The sequence below is a fragment of the Ochlerotatus camptorhynchus genome, unplaced genomic scaffold (genome assembly GCF_037179485.1).
Source record: "Ochlerotatus camptorhynchus isolate MF236.1 unplaced genomic scaffold, CSIRO-AGI_Acam_v1.1 ptg000244l, whole genome shotgun sequence".
Classification (NCBI taxonomy): Eukaryota; Metazoa; Arthropoda; class Insecta; order Diptera; family Culicidae; genus Ochlerotatus; species Ochlerotatus camptorhynchus.
The window spans coordinates 2,680,462-2,696,015 of NW_027040734.1; the positions used below are offsets into that span (position 1 = coordinate 2,680,462).

At 38.1% G+C, this 15,554-nt stretch overlaps 1 protein-coding gene across 2 annotated transcripts in view; it reads left to right on the top strand.

Annotated features, from left to right (window-relative positions):
- The window catches only part of LOC135704651 (ubiquitin-conjugating enzyme E2 W), a 144,966-nt gene that overhangs the window by 112,787 nt on the left and 16,625 nt on the right, over window positions 1-15,554 (top strand). Inside the window, exon 2 of one of the 2 annotated variants that reach the window (XM_065226134.1) lies at window positions 15,233-15,537. The exons of the other annotated variant lie outside the window; for it this stretch is intronic. Within the exon in view, the coding sequence (XP_065082206.1) occupies window positions 15,406-15,537 (132 nt within the window). The 5' untranslated portion in view covers window positions 15,233-15,405. The remainder of the gene's footprint in view (window positions 1-15,232; window positions 15,538-15,554) is intronic. 2 annotated transcript variants of the gene reach the window in all.

Genomic DNA, 15,554 nt, shown 5'->3' on the forward strand with positions numbered 1-15,554 from the left:
ACGAATCTGCTAAATTGAACACTTTATTAAGTTTCAAAAGGTCACTATTGAAAATTACACAAATGTCCAATGGTGATCAAAATTATCACAGATTGCCAGCAAAAAGCGCTTTCCCTAACACAGATTTCAAAATCGAAATCCATCCGGTCTCACTGAACGGTGCTTATTCAATCACCATGTATGATCGGTCGTCAGCAGCAGCATTGCTTTCGGTACGTGGCGTACACAACGAAAGACTAACCGCAAGCAGCGAGCTGCAGCCCACATTAGCGTCCATTTACCGAAGAAGGTGGAAGAAGCCTCACCGCTACTGATCGGCTTATAGCTCAGCATTACTCAACCATCACGACAAAAGGGTTCTTTTCAGGACCACCATAAATTATTGTTGTTTAAGAGTTAATTTTCTTTGAACGTTTGCTCGCCGTGCTGCCAGTCATATCACCCCCGAAGCTCTTTGATAATGTACCCATTATCTATTGAATAAACCAAAAAGTCCGTGCGTTTTGTGCACGAAAATGCCTGATTTTGTGATCAGAAAACGAGGAGTTTAGTATTTAGTTTAGTGTTTAGTGAAAATGAATTCTCTCAACATCCAACCAAATTTGCTGCCACGTCAGGAATTCTTGGGTGGCAAATGCCACCTTCATCTCCTACTGAGTACGGTGCTGTGTATTCTCAATACTAAGAAATTGTTTGCTTGAAAATGAATCATTGGTATTCAATACTAGTGTTTCCATTTCCTGGCTATTTTTGGCTTCCCGGGAAACGAAGAACAGCTGAAGGTTCTTCCCGGGAATTCCCGGGAATCGGGAAATATCTGTGTTGTAAGTCCAGAAAGTTAATATGTTAAATTCATGGCAGTTATTCATCAGAATCTTCTGTAAAACGTTTTCTAAAGTTGAGAATAACCACTTGATGAACCAATGTCCAAGTGAGTAAATAAACATTTGAAAAATGGTTTTCTATGAGACATCACTTCAGATTGTAACAAAGCTCTCGTCGATGTTTTCCTTTTCTTATTTCACACAAAACGACATGAGCTTTTTTCCAATCTGAAGTGATATCTCAGAGAAAACCATTTTTGAATTTTTTTATTTACTCACTAGATAACTTGCACTCTAATTTTAATTTTTTCTATATCATCGATCATTTTTGCTAAGCTGCTCCCGATTTGTCTTTCGACTTCTTCTGGATTTTTTGTTTACGAATAGGAGATAATACCGAATTCTTCCAGAAGTCTCTTCCAACTTTCCTAAATTCTAAAGAAGTCCTGCTGGCTTCCATGGTAGATTCTTTTGAATGTGTATTGTTTCTTAAAACTTTCATTGGAAGTTTCCATTCAATCGTTTTTAACTACGCTAGTAGGTTTTTCGACATCCCCGGAAGTTTCTTACGACTTCCTTGATAAGCATTATTGACGTTGTATGGAAATGTCTTCTGATTTCCCCGGAATTTTTTCTAGACTCCTCCGGAAATTTCTTCTGACTTGTTCTGGAACATTACTCCGATTTTACATAGAAGTAAGTAATTAAGTTGTCCGCGATGGATCTAATAAAGGAATAATTCTTCAAAGAAGGTCAAAGTGTATACGAAGCAGAATTACCCTTTTAACGTCTCACGCTCCAGACCAAATTCGGCTACCATCTATTGCTATCGCAAGAGCCTAGATTTACATAGCATGTACAATCATTTGTTTTTAATTTCATTTACAGATCGATGCTCATCAGGTCATGCGACTGATGAGCTTTCTAAACAGTGCTAAATTTAATAAACATTTCCTCAGTTTTGTGCTCATTATCTCCGATAGTTATAACCACCGGAGTAGATTTATTGATTGTAAATTGTGATCCTGCATTGGAACCGTTTGTTTGAATACTGGTGTTTACCAGCTTCATCAGAAGATTGATAGATCCAATCTTTGTTGTCATAAGCACAGCATTCCGGATCATGGTGTAAGCTGTCTAGCAGTTTGTACCAGACAGAGCTCAAAGACAACGCCATCGGATTTATGGCTATTTGGTTGTGCTATTTTCCCTGCGAAACCGCACGTAAACAAGCCAACATTGTTTAGATGCAACGATTGTGAAGGTGATTAAGATCGCAATCTTCAAGTTGCTGCAGCATTTAGAACCACAGAGTGCACTTTCCAATTCAGGGCTGAAGTCTTGAGTTTAGAGATCTTTTAGATTTGCAGAACTTAAGTCGTCGTCAATGGAACCTCTGGGACTGCTTGCAGTTGTCGCTTGCAACGCTCTGGCTTGCTCGTAGCTAATGACATTTTAATTCAATTAGAGTATGGCATAAACAATGGTCTCATGCCGGGTGCATTCACGACTAGAGTTTGAGTCCACCCAGCGGGACAGTTCAGGGCTGCTGGCAACATTTGACTATTAGACGCAGGTGTGTCAATTCTCGCGGCGCTGTGTGCTACTGCTTTTATGGAATTCGCAGCTCAGTTTCGATCCCCGGAGTGCAATCAATTACCCTTAAATGGATTAGGAAACTCTTTCATTTCACATCCCACACCTTAATGCGGCTCTCTGTTTGAGTAGAATTATTGTTGAGCTCTACTGAAACCTTCTCAAATCGCTTTTTGAACAAAGAACTCGACACACACGCCTGGCACCTCACTAGTGGCAGTGCATTAACCTCTCCGGTCGTTCTTGCAAATATGCAAACACCCGTATGCAATTCTGCATACATGGGCTAACGAACAAAAAAAGAGAAACATACGAAAACAACATGTAGACAACATTAAATGTTTTTACAAACACCGTGCGGCAGTGTTTTGTTTTGGTCTTTCTGTTTCACACGTGAGATTGGCTTTGGTTTATAGTTAGGGCTAATTACCGCTTCCATCACCATAGGTTTCTACACCGACTGCTTCTTGTGCCGTTTGCAGCGAGGTGCGAAGTGAAACACATGTAGGCCTCTATGTGCTCTGCATGCCGCGTACGGTACTTATTAGGGACTGGCTGAATGCAATGTGCACAATGTTCGGTCTCTGTTGGAAATCGTGGTTTCCTTGTTTAGGCGTCAGTCATCCAGCCAGGGCAAGTCGTGCTGGGAGGGACCATTAAACATGTGGACCACCGATGCGAATGCCCTTATTGGACGCGGGATGAGCAACAGTATTTATAAACATTTGGTGAATTTTTTGATGGATGGCTTGTTAACGTTGTATCAGAGAGTTGCAATAAACATAGGTTTTATGATCTTCTGAATAAGGAAATAAATGGGGTGTTATGGAGCATTTCCAGCTCAAAATGCACAAACAATTATAAATTGTTTATTGATTACAGCCCAAGGTTATATTTTTCATTTAAATGTGATTATTTTTCTCAAGAGTAATTTTGCAAACCGGCGTAACTAAAAATTGGTTTTATTTTTTCAAAAAATCACAACTTGAAAATAACTTGTCTGGTCAAAATGGCATCTGAGAATGAGTTGTAGGTGAGCAATTCTCGCTGAAACCAGTCCGATGTATGTACCTTTTTTTGTACTCATTTAGAAGGTCTAGTTATAAAACTAGAAAAAACGATTGGCAAAGATCAAATCGCTGGACCCTTTGGGGCTCTAGCCATTTTTCAAAAGTGCTCGATTTTTGCGTGTGCTTCATACATTAAATTAATTATAGATCGAAGTAGGCCGTGCTGCGAAAATGACGTGTTTTTGTTTTGCTGCGTCGTTTTCGTTCTAGTGAAAATGTTACAAATTAACAATTTCATTTTTAAAAAGTGTTAATTTGAAGGTACAGAGGTGATGTTGAAAAGTGCTTTTTCTTTTTTTTTTTAATTTTTTTTATTTTGCCAAACTACGTTTAAATAAAAACTGTCAAAGATGCTTGTTTTTGGGGAACATTTTTTTCTGTGACTAATAATATGAGATTGAGGCTTACTTTTCATTTTAATGGTTAAACAATAAATTTTATCATATTAAGATCAAGATTACGATTTAAAAATTTCGAAAAATATTGAAAAGTCTGGTTATAATTTGCCATGATTCTGATATTTGAAGAGAAAAGATAGTAATAAAGCATTTATTCAGAACAATTTTTTATTCGATGCATCGAACTAACTAACATTCGGACTAACTAACAACGTCAATCAAGATTTAACTTTAATTCTTATCGAAAGGAATGAGCTCGAAACATGAATGATTGTATCCCTGTTTGTAATTGAATTTATTTTTACAGAAGCATTTGGATTTAAAAAAAATTTAAATGAAGTTAGGTTTGGTTACATCCATTTTAAACCGATTAATTATCTTTTTTAGTGTTCTTGATTTATTTAATAAAAAAATACACACATAAGTTTCATCGAAAAGAAAGAAATTTATACATATTAGATATAAAGGAAATGTATGTAATGTCGGCCTAAAGGGTGATACGGTCAAAATTTGGTCAAGGGAAAACGCGTGTAAATCGGTGAAATCGTTTATTTAAAAAATCAAATTAAATTTCTTTTTCAAGTTCAATTAGTATAAAATTCAGGAAAAATATTCAGTTAGGCTTCCGCTTTTCCAAATCCGAATTGCCGGGCCTTACGCTTGACCCCTGCCATCAGATTTTGTACAGCCACCTTGTCCACCTTCTTCGCCGCAGAAAGCCAGTTTGCCTTGAACTGCTGCTCGCCCTTAGCAGTTTTTTGGTCTTCTTTAGGTTCCGCTTGACAATAGCCCAGTACTTCTCAATTGGGCGGAGCTCTGGCGTGTTGGGAGGGTTCTTGTCCTTGGGAACCACCTGCACGTTGTTGGCGGCGTACCACTCCATGGCCTTTTTTACCGTAATGGCAAGATGCCAAATCCGGCCAAAACAGTACGGAACAACCGTGTTTCTTCAGGAAAGGCAGCAGACGTTTATTCAAACACTCTTTCACGTAAATTTCTTGGTTGACAGTCCCGGAAGCTATGAAAATGCTGCTTTTCAAGCCACAGGTACAGATGGCTTGCCAAACCAGATATTTCTTTGCGAACTTTGACAGTTTCATGTGCTTGAAAACATCTGCTACCTTTCCCCTTCCTTTTGCCGTATAAAACTCCTGTCCCGGAAGCTGCTTGTAGTCGGCTTTGACGTAGGTTTCGTCGTCCATTACCACGCAGTCAAACTTCGTCAGCATCGTCGTGTACAGCCTCCGGGATCGCGCTTTGGCCGTCGTATTTTGTTTATCATCGCGATTTGGAGTCACTACCTTCTTGTAAGTCGATAGTCCGGCTCGTTTTTTGGCTCGATGCACGGTTGTAGACGATACACCCAGCTTATTTGCGGCATCTCGGAGAGAGAAGTTAGGGTTTCGCTTGAAACTACCGGCAACTCTCTTTGTCGTTTCAGCGGCTTCCGGTTTTCGATTTCCCCCGATCCAGACTTCCTGGCTGTTGACAAACGTTCCCCAAACACTTTAATTACATTTGTAACGGTTGATTTGGCAACTTTTAGCGATTTTGCCAACTTTGCGTGCGAGTAGCTCGGATTTTCGCGGTGCGCGAGCAAAATTTTGATACGCTGCTCTTCTTACTTGGACGGCATTTTGACAACTGAAGAGTGAATTCCAAAATCAAAATAGGAGCAACATTCTACACACACACACCTTCTAAATGAGGGGTGTTCAGGTTTTTTAAATGCAAAATTGAAAGAAATACGTCAAGTTGATATTGACCAAATTTTGACCGTATCACCCTTTAAGTGTCCCTTATTTGGGCCCATATATAAATTCAGCAATCGACTAAATTTTCAATAGCAACCAAAAATATCCATTAGTACCGTCCCAATGACGCGTTCATCTAGATACAATTGATACATTGCAGATTTTTAGCGATGGGCCCAATCTTAAATCCATAGGCCAACATTAGAGCCATTTCCCCTATGTAGAAATTTCCATCTCTTCGTTTAAATTTATGCCTGTTGGAGTGCTTATTCTTGACAATATAGCAAAATCACCTTTCCTATAGATAATGTACAAATATGTCCATAAAATCTAGATTCATCATTCAAGATTACATCAGATTCAATTAGCTGTAAAACTTTTTAATACCATAATCCGGGGATAAACGGATCACTATGTAACGTAAATAAATAAATTTCTACAATAAACTAAATTGAAAAACTCATGGTATTTAAATCAGTGTTATGAGGGCTCCATCGATCTGCATGATTTCTTTTAATATTGGATGTTTTGTTAATTTTTAGGAAATCTTTGAAATCTTAAATTTGAAAATATCGATATGGGATGAAATTAATCAACCCCTAAAATGGCTTCCCAGTGCATTTCTAGTAACTGAGGGTTCCCTGAATCCGATTCAGATGCTGAAACCCTTGTGTGAAAAGTGTTTTCAGCAGAAACGCTAAAAAGATGGCAATTTCATTCAAATTCACTGGTAATTTTGCGAAAAACCCTGGACTTCTTTATATTTGAAAGATCCTACCGCAATTTATTAAATAATTTGGATTCCCTGAATTTATTCTAAATTCTATATTTTGTCAATCTCTCTTTATTCTACGAAGATCTCTGAACATCTTTGCACTTCTGGAAAGGCACCTATCATTTACAAATATTCTTGAGCATCTGGAAAGTTCCTTGAAATTTAACGAAATTCTCAAACCCCCCAAGAAGCTCATGGAGCTTTTTGGAATTAAGATCTCTGACAAACTGAAACGAAGTTCCCTATACTAAAGCGAGGGAGGATCCCTGAAGTAACAGGAAGTTTATTGAACTATCCTTAGATCTTCTACAAAATTCCTTTCAAAATTCCTTACACTTAAATGAAGTTTTACGCAGCTCCTCAAAATACTACGAAATTCTCAAAACTTCTACAAAGTTTGCTGTACTTCTAAGTTTCTCGATGATTTTCCGCAAAGTTCTACGAACGAAATTTCTTGCATTTGTACGTAATTTCCACAACTATTCCAAGACCATGAGGCCACAAAAAAGTGCCCTGAAATTATATAGAGGTTCCCGATCAAAAATGAGCTTCCCTGAAATAAAATAATGTTCCCTTTACTTCTAATAAGCTCCTCAAATTCAAATTAATTTTCCACTTTTACGCAGTTTTCAGAACTTTTCCAAGTTCTTTGTTTCATTTTTATAATTTAACTAGCTGAGTGTGCCCGGTCTTGCTCGGGATTCAATATTAGCTTGAGTTTATGCGCCGATTTAAAAAAAAGCATGCTATATTGTACGTAGCCCCCCCCCCCTATTATCTAAATGGCTACCCCCTATGATTATCTCCTTATACCCCCACACTCACCCCCACATGACAGACAGACAGACAGACAGACAGACAGACAGACAGACAGACAGACAGACAGACAGACAGACAGACAGACAGACAGACAGACAGACAGACAGACAGACAGACAGACAGACAGACAGACAGACAGACAGACAGACAGACAGACAGACAGACAGACAGACAAACAGACAGACAGACAGACAGACAGACAGACAGACAGACAGACAGACAGACAGACAGACAGACAGACAGACAGACAGACAGACAGACAGACAGACAGACAGACAGACAGACAGACAGACAGACAGACAGACAGACAGACAGACAGACAGACAGACAGACAGACAGACAGACAGACAGACAGACAGACAGACAGACAGACAGACAGACAGACAGACAGACAGACAGACAGACAGACAGACAGACAGACAGACAGACAGACAGACAGACAGACAGACAGACAGACAGACAGACAGACAGACAGACAGACAGACAGACAGACAGACAGACAGACAGACAGACAGACAGACAGACAGACAGACAGACAGACAGACAGACAGACAGACAGACAGACAGACAGACAGACAGACAGACAGACAGACAGACAGACAGACAGACAGACAGACAGACAGACAGACAGACAGACAGACAGACAGACAGACAGACAGACAGACAGACAGACAGACAGACAGACAGACAGACAGACAGACAGACAGACAGACAGACAGACAGACAGGCAGAAATTCATTTTTATATATATAGAAGATTTATCAAAATTGCTTCTTCTAGTCCAGAAAGTAGCCAACATAAAGGACTTTAAAAAAGATTAGTAACATCGAACTTGACAAGCTTGACAAAAACACCGAAAGTTCTGGGAGGGGCCTAGATAATTCTGAACGGGGCCTGGCCCCTTGGCACCCCAAGTAGCTACGCCAATGTCTAACTCCCGGGTTCAAGCTTCTTGCATTCATAAAAAACGATTGCAGGCAGATTTTATCCATAGTGCCACTGCCAGACAGTGGGAGTTATGCCAAGGGCGAATCTTCATTCTAATCTACGATTTCACATACTATTAATAACCTTTGACACATGAGAACCTTCTATCGATCAGAATGAATTGTGCATATGTTTAGGATCAACAAACATTTTCAGGCGCAAAGGAGCAACAGGTTCGAGCTGATAACGTTTCTTAATTCCAAAATCTGAAGAATGTTTTGAATAATATGTTTAGGTAATGGGCAGCAACAAGGGACAGATAAACTACTCACAGCTTCTATTTATTAAATGCTTGATATAACGATTGCCAGCAACGCCGGCTGAGCATATCTTATGGCTTACTCTCCCTACTAACAAAAATCCACCTTTCCCGTAACACTTATGAGGGGTCGTAGAGTTCTCTGCATCTCTCTTAAGTAAGTGTCGGAATAACATTCCTGCCCTTTCCTCCCCACCAGATGCAAGGACGTGGCCAGGACAGCTCTGGTCTGTTGAAGGGAGACACATCCTTTATCTAAGAGGTAGTAATTAATCACCAATTACTACCTAACAGCAACGGATGAAGGTGGGTCTCCTTCTTAACAACAGTTTGAAGCTCGTACCACCTACGACATTGGGCAACCTGTTTTATGCTATGCTATGCTATGCTATGCTTCATACATTAAAATAATTATATCTTTGCAAATTCTCAAGAAAACCTTTAATGTTTAAACACAATAGTAAAGCAAAAAGTTTGGGGCTTCCATTTGGCATGTTGAAATATTTTGGCAACCATACTTAATTTGGCCGCCATATTGAATTTATTCTTAAAAATGCTTTTTTTATGAACTTACATCCACCGATTCTGAAAATAAGGACGCCATTAGCTGCTGAGACTTTTCAGGATTAACCGTTTCTTTTAAGACGTTCGGCGTTCGGTCAAATGGCGGCCGGGCCTGTTGGCATTCGGCCTAAAAAGAAACGGGTTAGTTTGGCAGACCCTGCATCTGAGAATAAATTGTTTGTTATTTAATAAATCATGGAATTTACATTCAGTTGCTGCTCATCACGATTAACATTCGACAAAGGTTCAAAATGTTGTACATAGTTTCCTGTATATAAAATTCGCAATAACTTGAAAACGGTTTTACCTACAGGGTGTTCATCCAACCGGTAAAAACCAGAAAAATAAATGCACGAAAACTTAAATGCACCGGGAAAGATCATAAATACTCATCACAAGTAAAGATTTTGATTTTATCATAGTCTTGTTAAGGTTGGAACGGTAAAAAATTGGTCAGGATTAAGTGCATAGTGATTATATTATTGTATAAATGATCAAACTTGATTTCTTTTTGAAGTTGAATGACTACAAAATACAGGAAAATTATTTTATTAGGCTTCCGATTTTCCAAATCCAAACTGTCAGGCTTTACGTTTCACACCTTCCATCAGATTTTGTACCGCTGTTGCATCAATCTTATTTGACGCTGAACATCAATTTGCTTTGAATTCTTTCTCATTTGCAACTGTTTTCTGTGTTTTCTTGAGGTTCCGCTTAACGATTGCCCAATATTTTTCAATTCGGTGCAGCTCCGGCAAGTTTGGAAAGTTTTTGTTCTTGGGTACGACTTCCTGAGCCATTTTCCCGTAGTTACAAGAAACGTGTGTGTGTTTCTTCAAAAAAGGCAACAATCGTTTTTGTACACATTTCTTTTCATAAATATCTTGGTTGACAATGCCAGTTGTCTCGAAAATTTCGCATTTCAGCCCACAGGTGCAAATCGCCTGTCAAACTAAGTATTTTTTCGGGAACTTTGACATCTTTTTCTGCTTAAACTTATCTTGAACCTTTCCGTTTCCGGTAGCCGTGTAAACTCTAATTCATCGTTCATTATAACGCAATCAAATTTCTGACGCAATCAATCTGCGTGGGAATAATTCGGATTTCGCTTATGTGCGAGCAAAATTTTGATACGCTGTTCCTCTTGCTTCGACGCCGTTTTGACAACTGAATGGAAAATAGCAAAAACGAAATAGAGGCAACATTCCGTACGTCCAGACCTACAAAATGAGGGGTGTTCAAGTTTTTTAAACGCACAATTAAAAAAAAATCGCCAAATTTGAGTAGACCAATTTTTGACCGTTCCACCCTTTAGGCCATATTTTGGTCTTGAAGAATCCTTTAAATATTAGCGGGGCCGGTTGTGCAGTGGTAAGCGTGATTATATCTCACCCCAGCAGGCCTGGGTTCAATCCCAGTCGGCGCCGCCGGGATGTTCTGAGGCATAACATCTCTGATCCTTCGGAAGGGAAGAAAGCCGTTGGTACCCGGTTCATGAGTTGATGGGTCGATAGGTAGGGTCCAAGTGTGGGAGCTGCCTCCCTGACATCGGTAGCATTGATGCTCAGCACGGAAAACAAGATCTATGGAAAACAAACCAAGGATAAAAGAAAAAAACACAACATCGTAAAACTATAGCCAAAAGGTACCACACAATAAACTCTTTATCTTCCGCTATCCTATAAGCCTCCTCCATCAGAACGGGATTAGCTTCTAGTGCACAATGGTCCCAAAGTCATATTTAGGAAGACAGAAAATTTGCGCCAAAACCATCACTTTTAGATATATGGTGTCTTCGAGAAAGTTCCATCATATGTTTTGGCCAAACTTTTTATGATAGTGAAATTAGGGTGGTCCTTAAAATTGGTGAATTGAGAATACAAACTTTTTTTTTATTATTTGAGATAGAAAAGTTGTAGAACAATCAATTCAAAGCATGAGTTATGATTATTTTAAACAACCAGGTTAGGGTGCCTCCTAAAAAACAGCTTTCTTTAAATATCTTTTCATACGTTCATTTCTCGTAAAAACTTCGTTCTAGATACTTTTCGAACTTTTAATGACGCATATTTTGCTGAAGCATACAGGTTGCTATCTGACCCATAATTGTGATTACTTTACAAAGTATATAAATAATGAAATAATTATTCCATTAACATTTCAGCATTTAATTGAATTATACTTTCTGCTTTAAAAAAAATCTACCTGTAGTTTTGCTACTGAAAGTACATTTTACATAAATGAGTGGTTCCAGGCAAAATTTGAATTTATGAATCGACCTTCACCCATTTGTATGAAACTTTGCGTAATTGGCAATTATTCACATTTTTTTTTCTAAAAATCGGCTATTTTGGATTTTTGCAAAATTGTCAAAATGGTGTCCTAGAAATTAAAAAAAAACAATATATTGCAAGGAAACGGCATTTTTGATCGAAATGACATCTGAGACAAATTTGTAGTGAAAATTAATGTCTTACTGGAAAAAAATAGCAAAAAATGCTTTTTATTTAATTTACCTAAAAATAAAAAAAAATCCAATTTTCTCAAAATGTCAGATTTTTTAAATTTATTTTTTAAAAAAAAATGCTTCTACCTTTTGGAATGTTCAAAACTATGGGCACTTGAAAACTGACGAAAATCGTAGAACAAAAACTTTTGGTTAAAATTTTAAACCTTTTTCATAGTATTCTTTTTGCGTATTTTTTTTACAGAAAATTAGTTAAATTGCCGCGAGCATTGCTTTCTGAGTATAAATTCCACAAAAGTTCGAACATTTGAACAAAAGTTCTTGTTTTACGACTTTTGTCAATTTTTAAGTGTACATAGGTAGAAGCATTTTTTTGAAAAATAAATTAAAAAAATCTGACATTTTTTTTTTTATTTTTAGATGAATAAAATAAAAAGAATTTTTTGCTATTTTTTCCCAGTAGGGGAAACGCGGTACGTTAGAAGCGTTAGGTTCCTATAGTTGTGCATGGAGAATCAATACACAACTATAGGAACCTAACGCTTCTAACGTACCGCAACTATAGGAGCGTTTACCCTAAGACATTAATTTTACCATCGAAAAGTTTGCATTTTTCATGAGCTTTTATTTGAATAAAAATTTCAAAGATCGGACAAGGCAATTTTGGGATATATAGGTTTTAAAAATGTTTTGGCATTTTTACTTGAAATCGCTAAATACTTTGATTTGTATATTTTTTTACAGTTTATCTTATTTTTCTCTACAACTTTGTCTCAGACGTCATTTTGATCAGAAGTGCCATTTCCGAGCTATAATTTTATGAAAAATTTCAAAACGCCATTTTCATACAATTTTAAGATCCAAAATGGTTAAATTTATCGAAAATGTGAATCATTGTTCATAATAACAAATTCATGAACGTCGAGTTTTTCCGATGCGTCAATTGGTGTGGAGCTGCTCAAATTACTTAAAAAAACAGCATTTGATCACATTTTCTAAAAAACTATTGTACTTCCGTTTCTTGCTGAATGTTTACAACCGAGAAATATTTGAGATTTGAACCGGGAAAAATAATCGGGAATCTCAAAACGAAAATTCGCTGGCCACCCTGTAAATCAAAGGTTAAGATTTTTATGCCCTAGGTCTAGAACAGCGAACTGGATCTCAGCAAGGATATCAATCTAGCCCTATGTTATTTATCATCATTATGATTTTAGCCTATAATGAATGAGAAACAAACAAAATGCATCTTGAAACATGTTAATCGGTCAAAGATACAGCTATTTAAAAATTTAAAAGATTGGGGAGGCCTGGACAAGAACATCGATTCTCAACCAGAGGTGCGGGCACCCTCACTAAATGAAGCGATATAGAGCGAGCTCGATCTCGCGGTAGGGCAAAGTTGAAAATAGATGGTCTAGAAAATTGCTCCAAAGCTCTGAGAATTTAACAATTATATCTTAATGCAACGGAATCATTGCACATGCACTGTTGAGTGCAGTCTACTGTAGGTCCCCAACCACGACCACGCCAACGGTTCTTTATGTTAGCTATGATGATTTCAATGAACTTCACGCTCTTCATCCACCGCAATATACCGTTCGTTCGTTGGATCGTTGGCTTCGTTCATTCCTACAAGGTTATGCTCTCCCACATGTTCGATGTGCGCCTGTTGCCTCGGGGGTGGTGGCGGCGGTGAAGGTGTAGATCCACACCGACGATAGTGGATGGGCCATAAAATACTGCCGCCGCGCCATCGAATGGTGCGTTCTTCCTTCGAAAGTGCATACCTACCTCTGCCGAACAAAGACACGACAGGTCGAAGAGGCAGAATGCATTGCTGCAATAATGAAAATTTACTACGCCACTAAAAAGGTGTGTGTGTGTGCGTGTGCGGACTTGTGGGCAGAACGAGCGGGACATTATCGTCAATGCGGTTATTAATGAGATTCATATTTCCCGATCCGCGTCCACGGTGTGCGAGTGTAGGTCAAAGACGATCCAACAGCTGATTGGAGTAGGGCTATCGATGGGCTGTGATTCAGAAGTTTCTGAACAATATAAGAGAGAGAGAAATCAGAAGTGTTTTTGGCAGTGTTTCATGGGAAGTTTCACCTTAAGAAAAATCAATATTTGCATCAGAAAATGCATTTTTATTATAAATCCGGGGACAAATTGATCACTTAACACTCCGAACACGATGCCTCCGGTAAAATGTGTAACTGCAAACTCGCAATATTTGAAAAATCATAGCTCAATCATTTATTGACGAATTTAATATCTATTGGTGCTATTTGAAACTACATACTTTAAAGATGTATTCGGTTTCAATAAATTTAAAATTTATCGATGAATTGATCAGCAATGATTTTGCAAATATTTCCAATTTGCCACTACACATTTTTCCGAAGGCATCGTGTTCGGAATGTTAATAATGTAAATATAGAGATAAATGTATACATTAAACGAAATTGACAAAATTATAGTATTAAAATCAGTTGCTATGAGGTCTGCATGATTACTTATCATATTGGGTGTTTTGTTAATTTAAAGGACATTTTTTGTATTCTAAAATTTGAAAATATCAATACGGATCAGAACTTCATATTACTTTCGGGTAAATTTCTAGTAACTGTTCTTATTAATATTTAGGCTCCCTGAATCCGAATCAGATGCTAAAATCCTTGTGCGAAGTGTATTTTTAGCAGAAATTACAAAAACAGATTTCTTCTAACGGGTGTTCAATAAAAAATCAGATTTTTTTCAATCATATAACAAGAAAAAAACATTTTTTTTCAACGAATTCAGTATTTTTTTTATCAATAACATAATGTTTACTCTTCAAAAAAAACGTCAATGACTATTGGAGAAGGGGGCCTGGTCAGCCGTACGACGCAACTTAGTCGCGATGCTCTCACAAAAGCGCTGGACGGCACTGAAATCATTCTCATTTTTTATTGAACACCCGTTAATGCATAGTTGCGCCTAAATGTAGGCATTTTTTATTTCACAGAAATCCATTTATTGCCCAATGTTGAAAACATTTCACTACCTTTATAATTAAGATTAATTCACGCTTAGTTTATTTAAAAAAAAAACACTCTTAAGTCAAGGTCAACAATCGCTGCAACCCTATCACCGTTTGTTTGAATGATTATATTAAAGGCTATGGAACGCCAGTTCAAAAAAAAAAAACTGTAAAATGTTCGTTTTTGTTATGATAAGCAATCATTTGAGTCTCATGATGAAATTTTATCAAGATTTCTCTCGATATCTATCACCGAAAATTTTCTTCGTGGCAACTACACCCATAATGATCAATTTCACCCCGGTGATCAATTTGCCCCCGGATTCCGGTACTCATAACAAAACATCATCGTAATTGTTGTCTCGAATTTCAAAGAGCATCATAATTCCACTACTGTTGATCAATTACTCCCCCTCATTCGAAGGAACTGGCGCAACCATTTTGTTTTACCTCCATTCGCAAGTGGACACCGATCCCCTCTTCATTAAAATCAATCACATTTGGAGGGAGAGGTGTTTACGTCCAAAACGTGACTCAATCGACTGGCCCTCGTGTAAACAATACCATCATCAGAATTAATTATACATCAAGCGTCTTCCCGATCGGTCGGTTCTGCCTGGACAATGCGAATCTGCCCTTTTGAAGATTTCCGATTCAAATTAACCCGTACAATGTTTTCCCACATTTGCAGAGTATTTCTCGGCCGACGGTCAAACCAATGATTCGTCCAGTAGAGCGTAATAGTTTAAGCTGACCAGCACCAACAATAAAATACCTTCAGTAGTGATCCCGCCAATCCCAAAAAATACTCTTTCCACGAGAATTTAACAGTGATAAGCGTTGGTGAACATTTAGACCGTAATCATGTTGAACCGATTTCGAGTTCGGAAGGAAAAGCCGTCCAAGTCGGAGAGTATCTCGACGACCGCCAGCACCGTGATACAGGATGCGGCCAAAGATAATCGCAAATTGATACTGGATAACAGCCGCTGGGAGGCAAGTAGCAGTAGGGC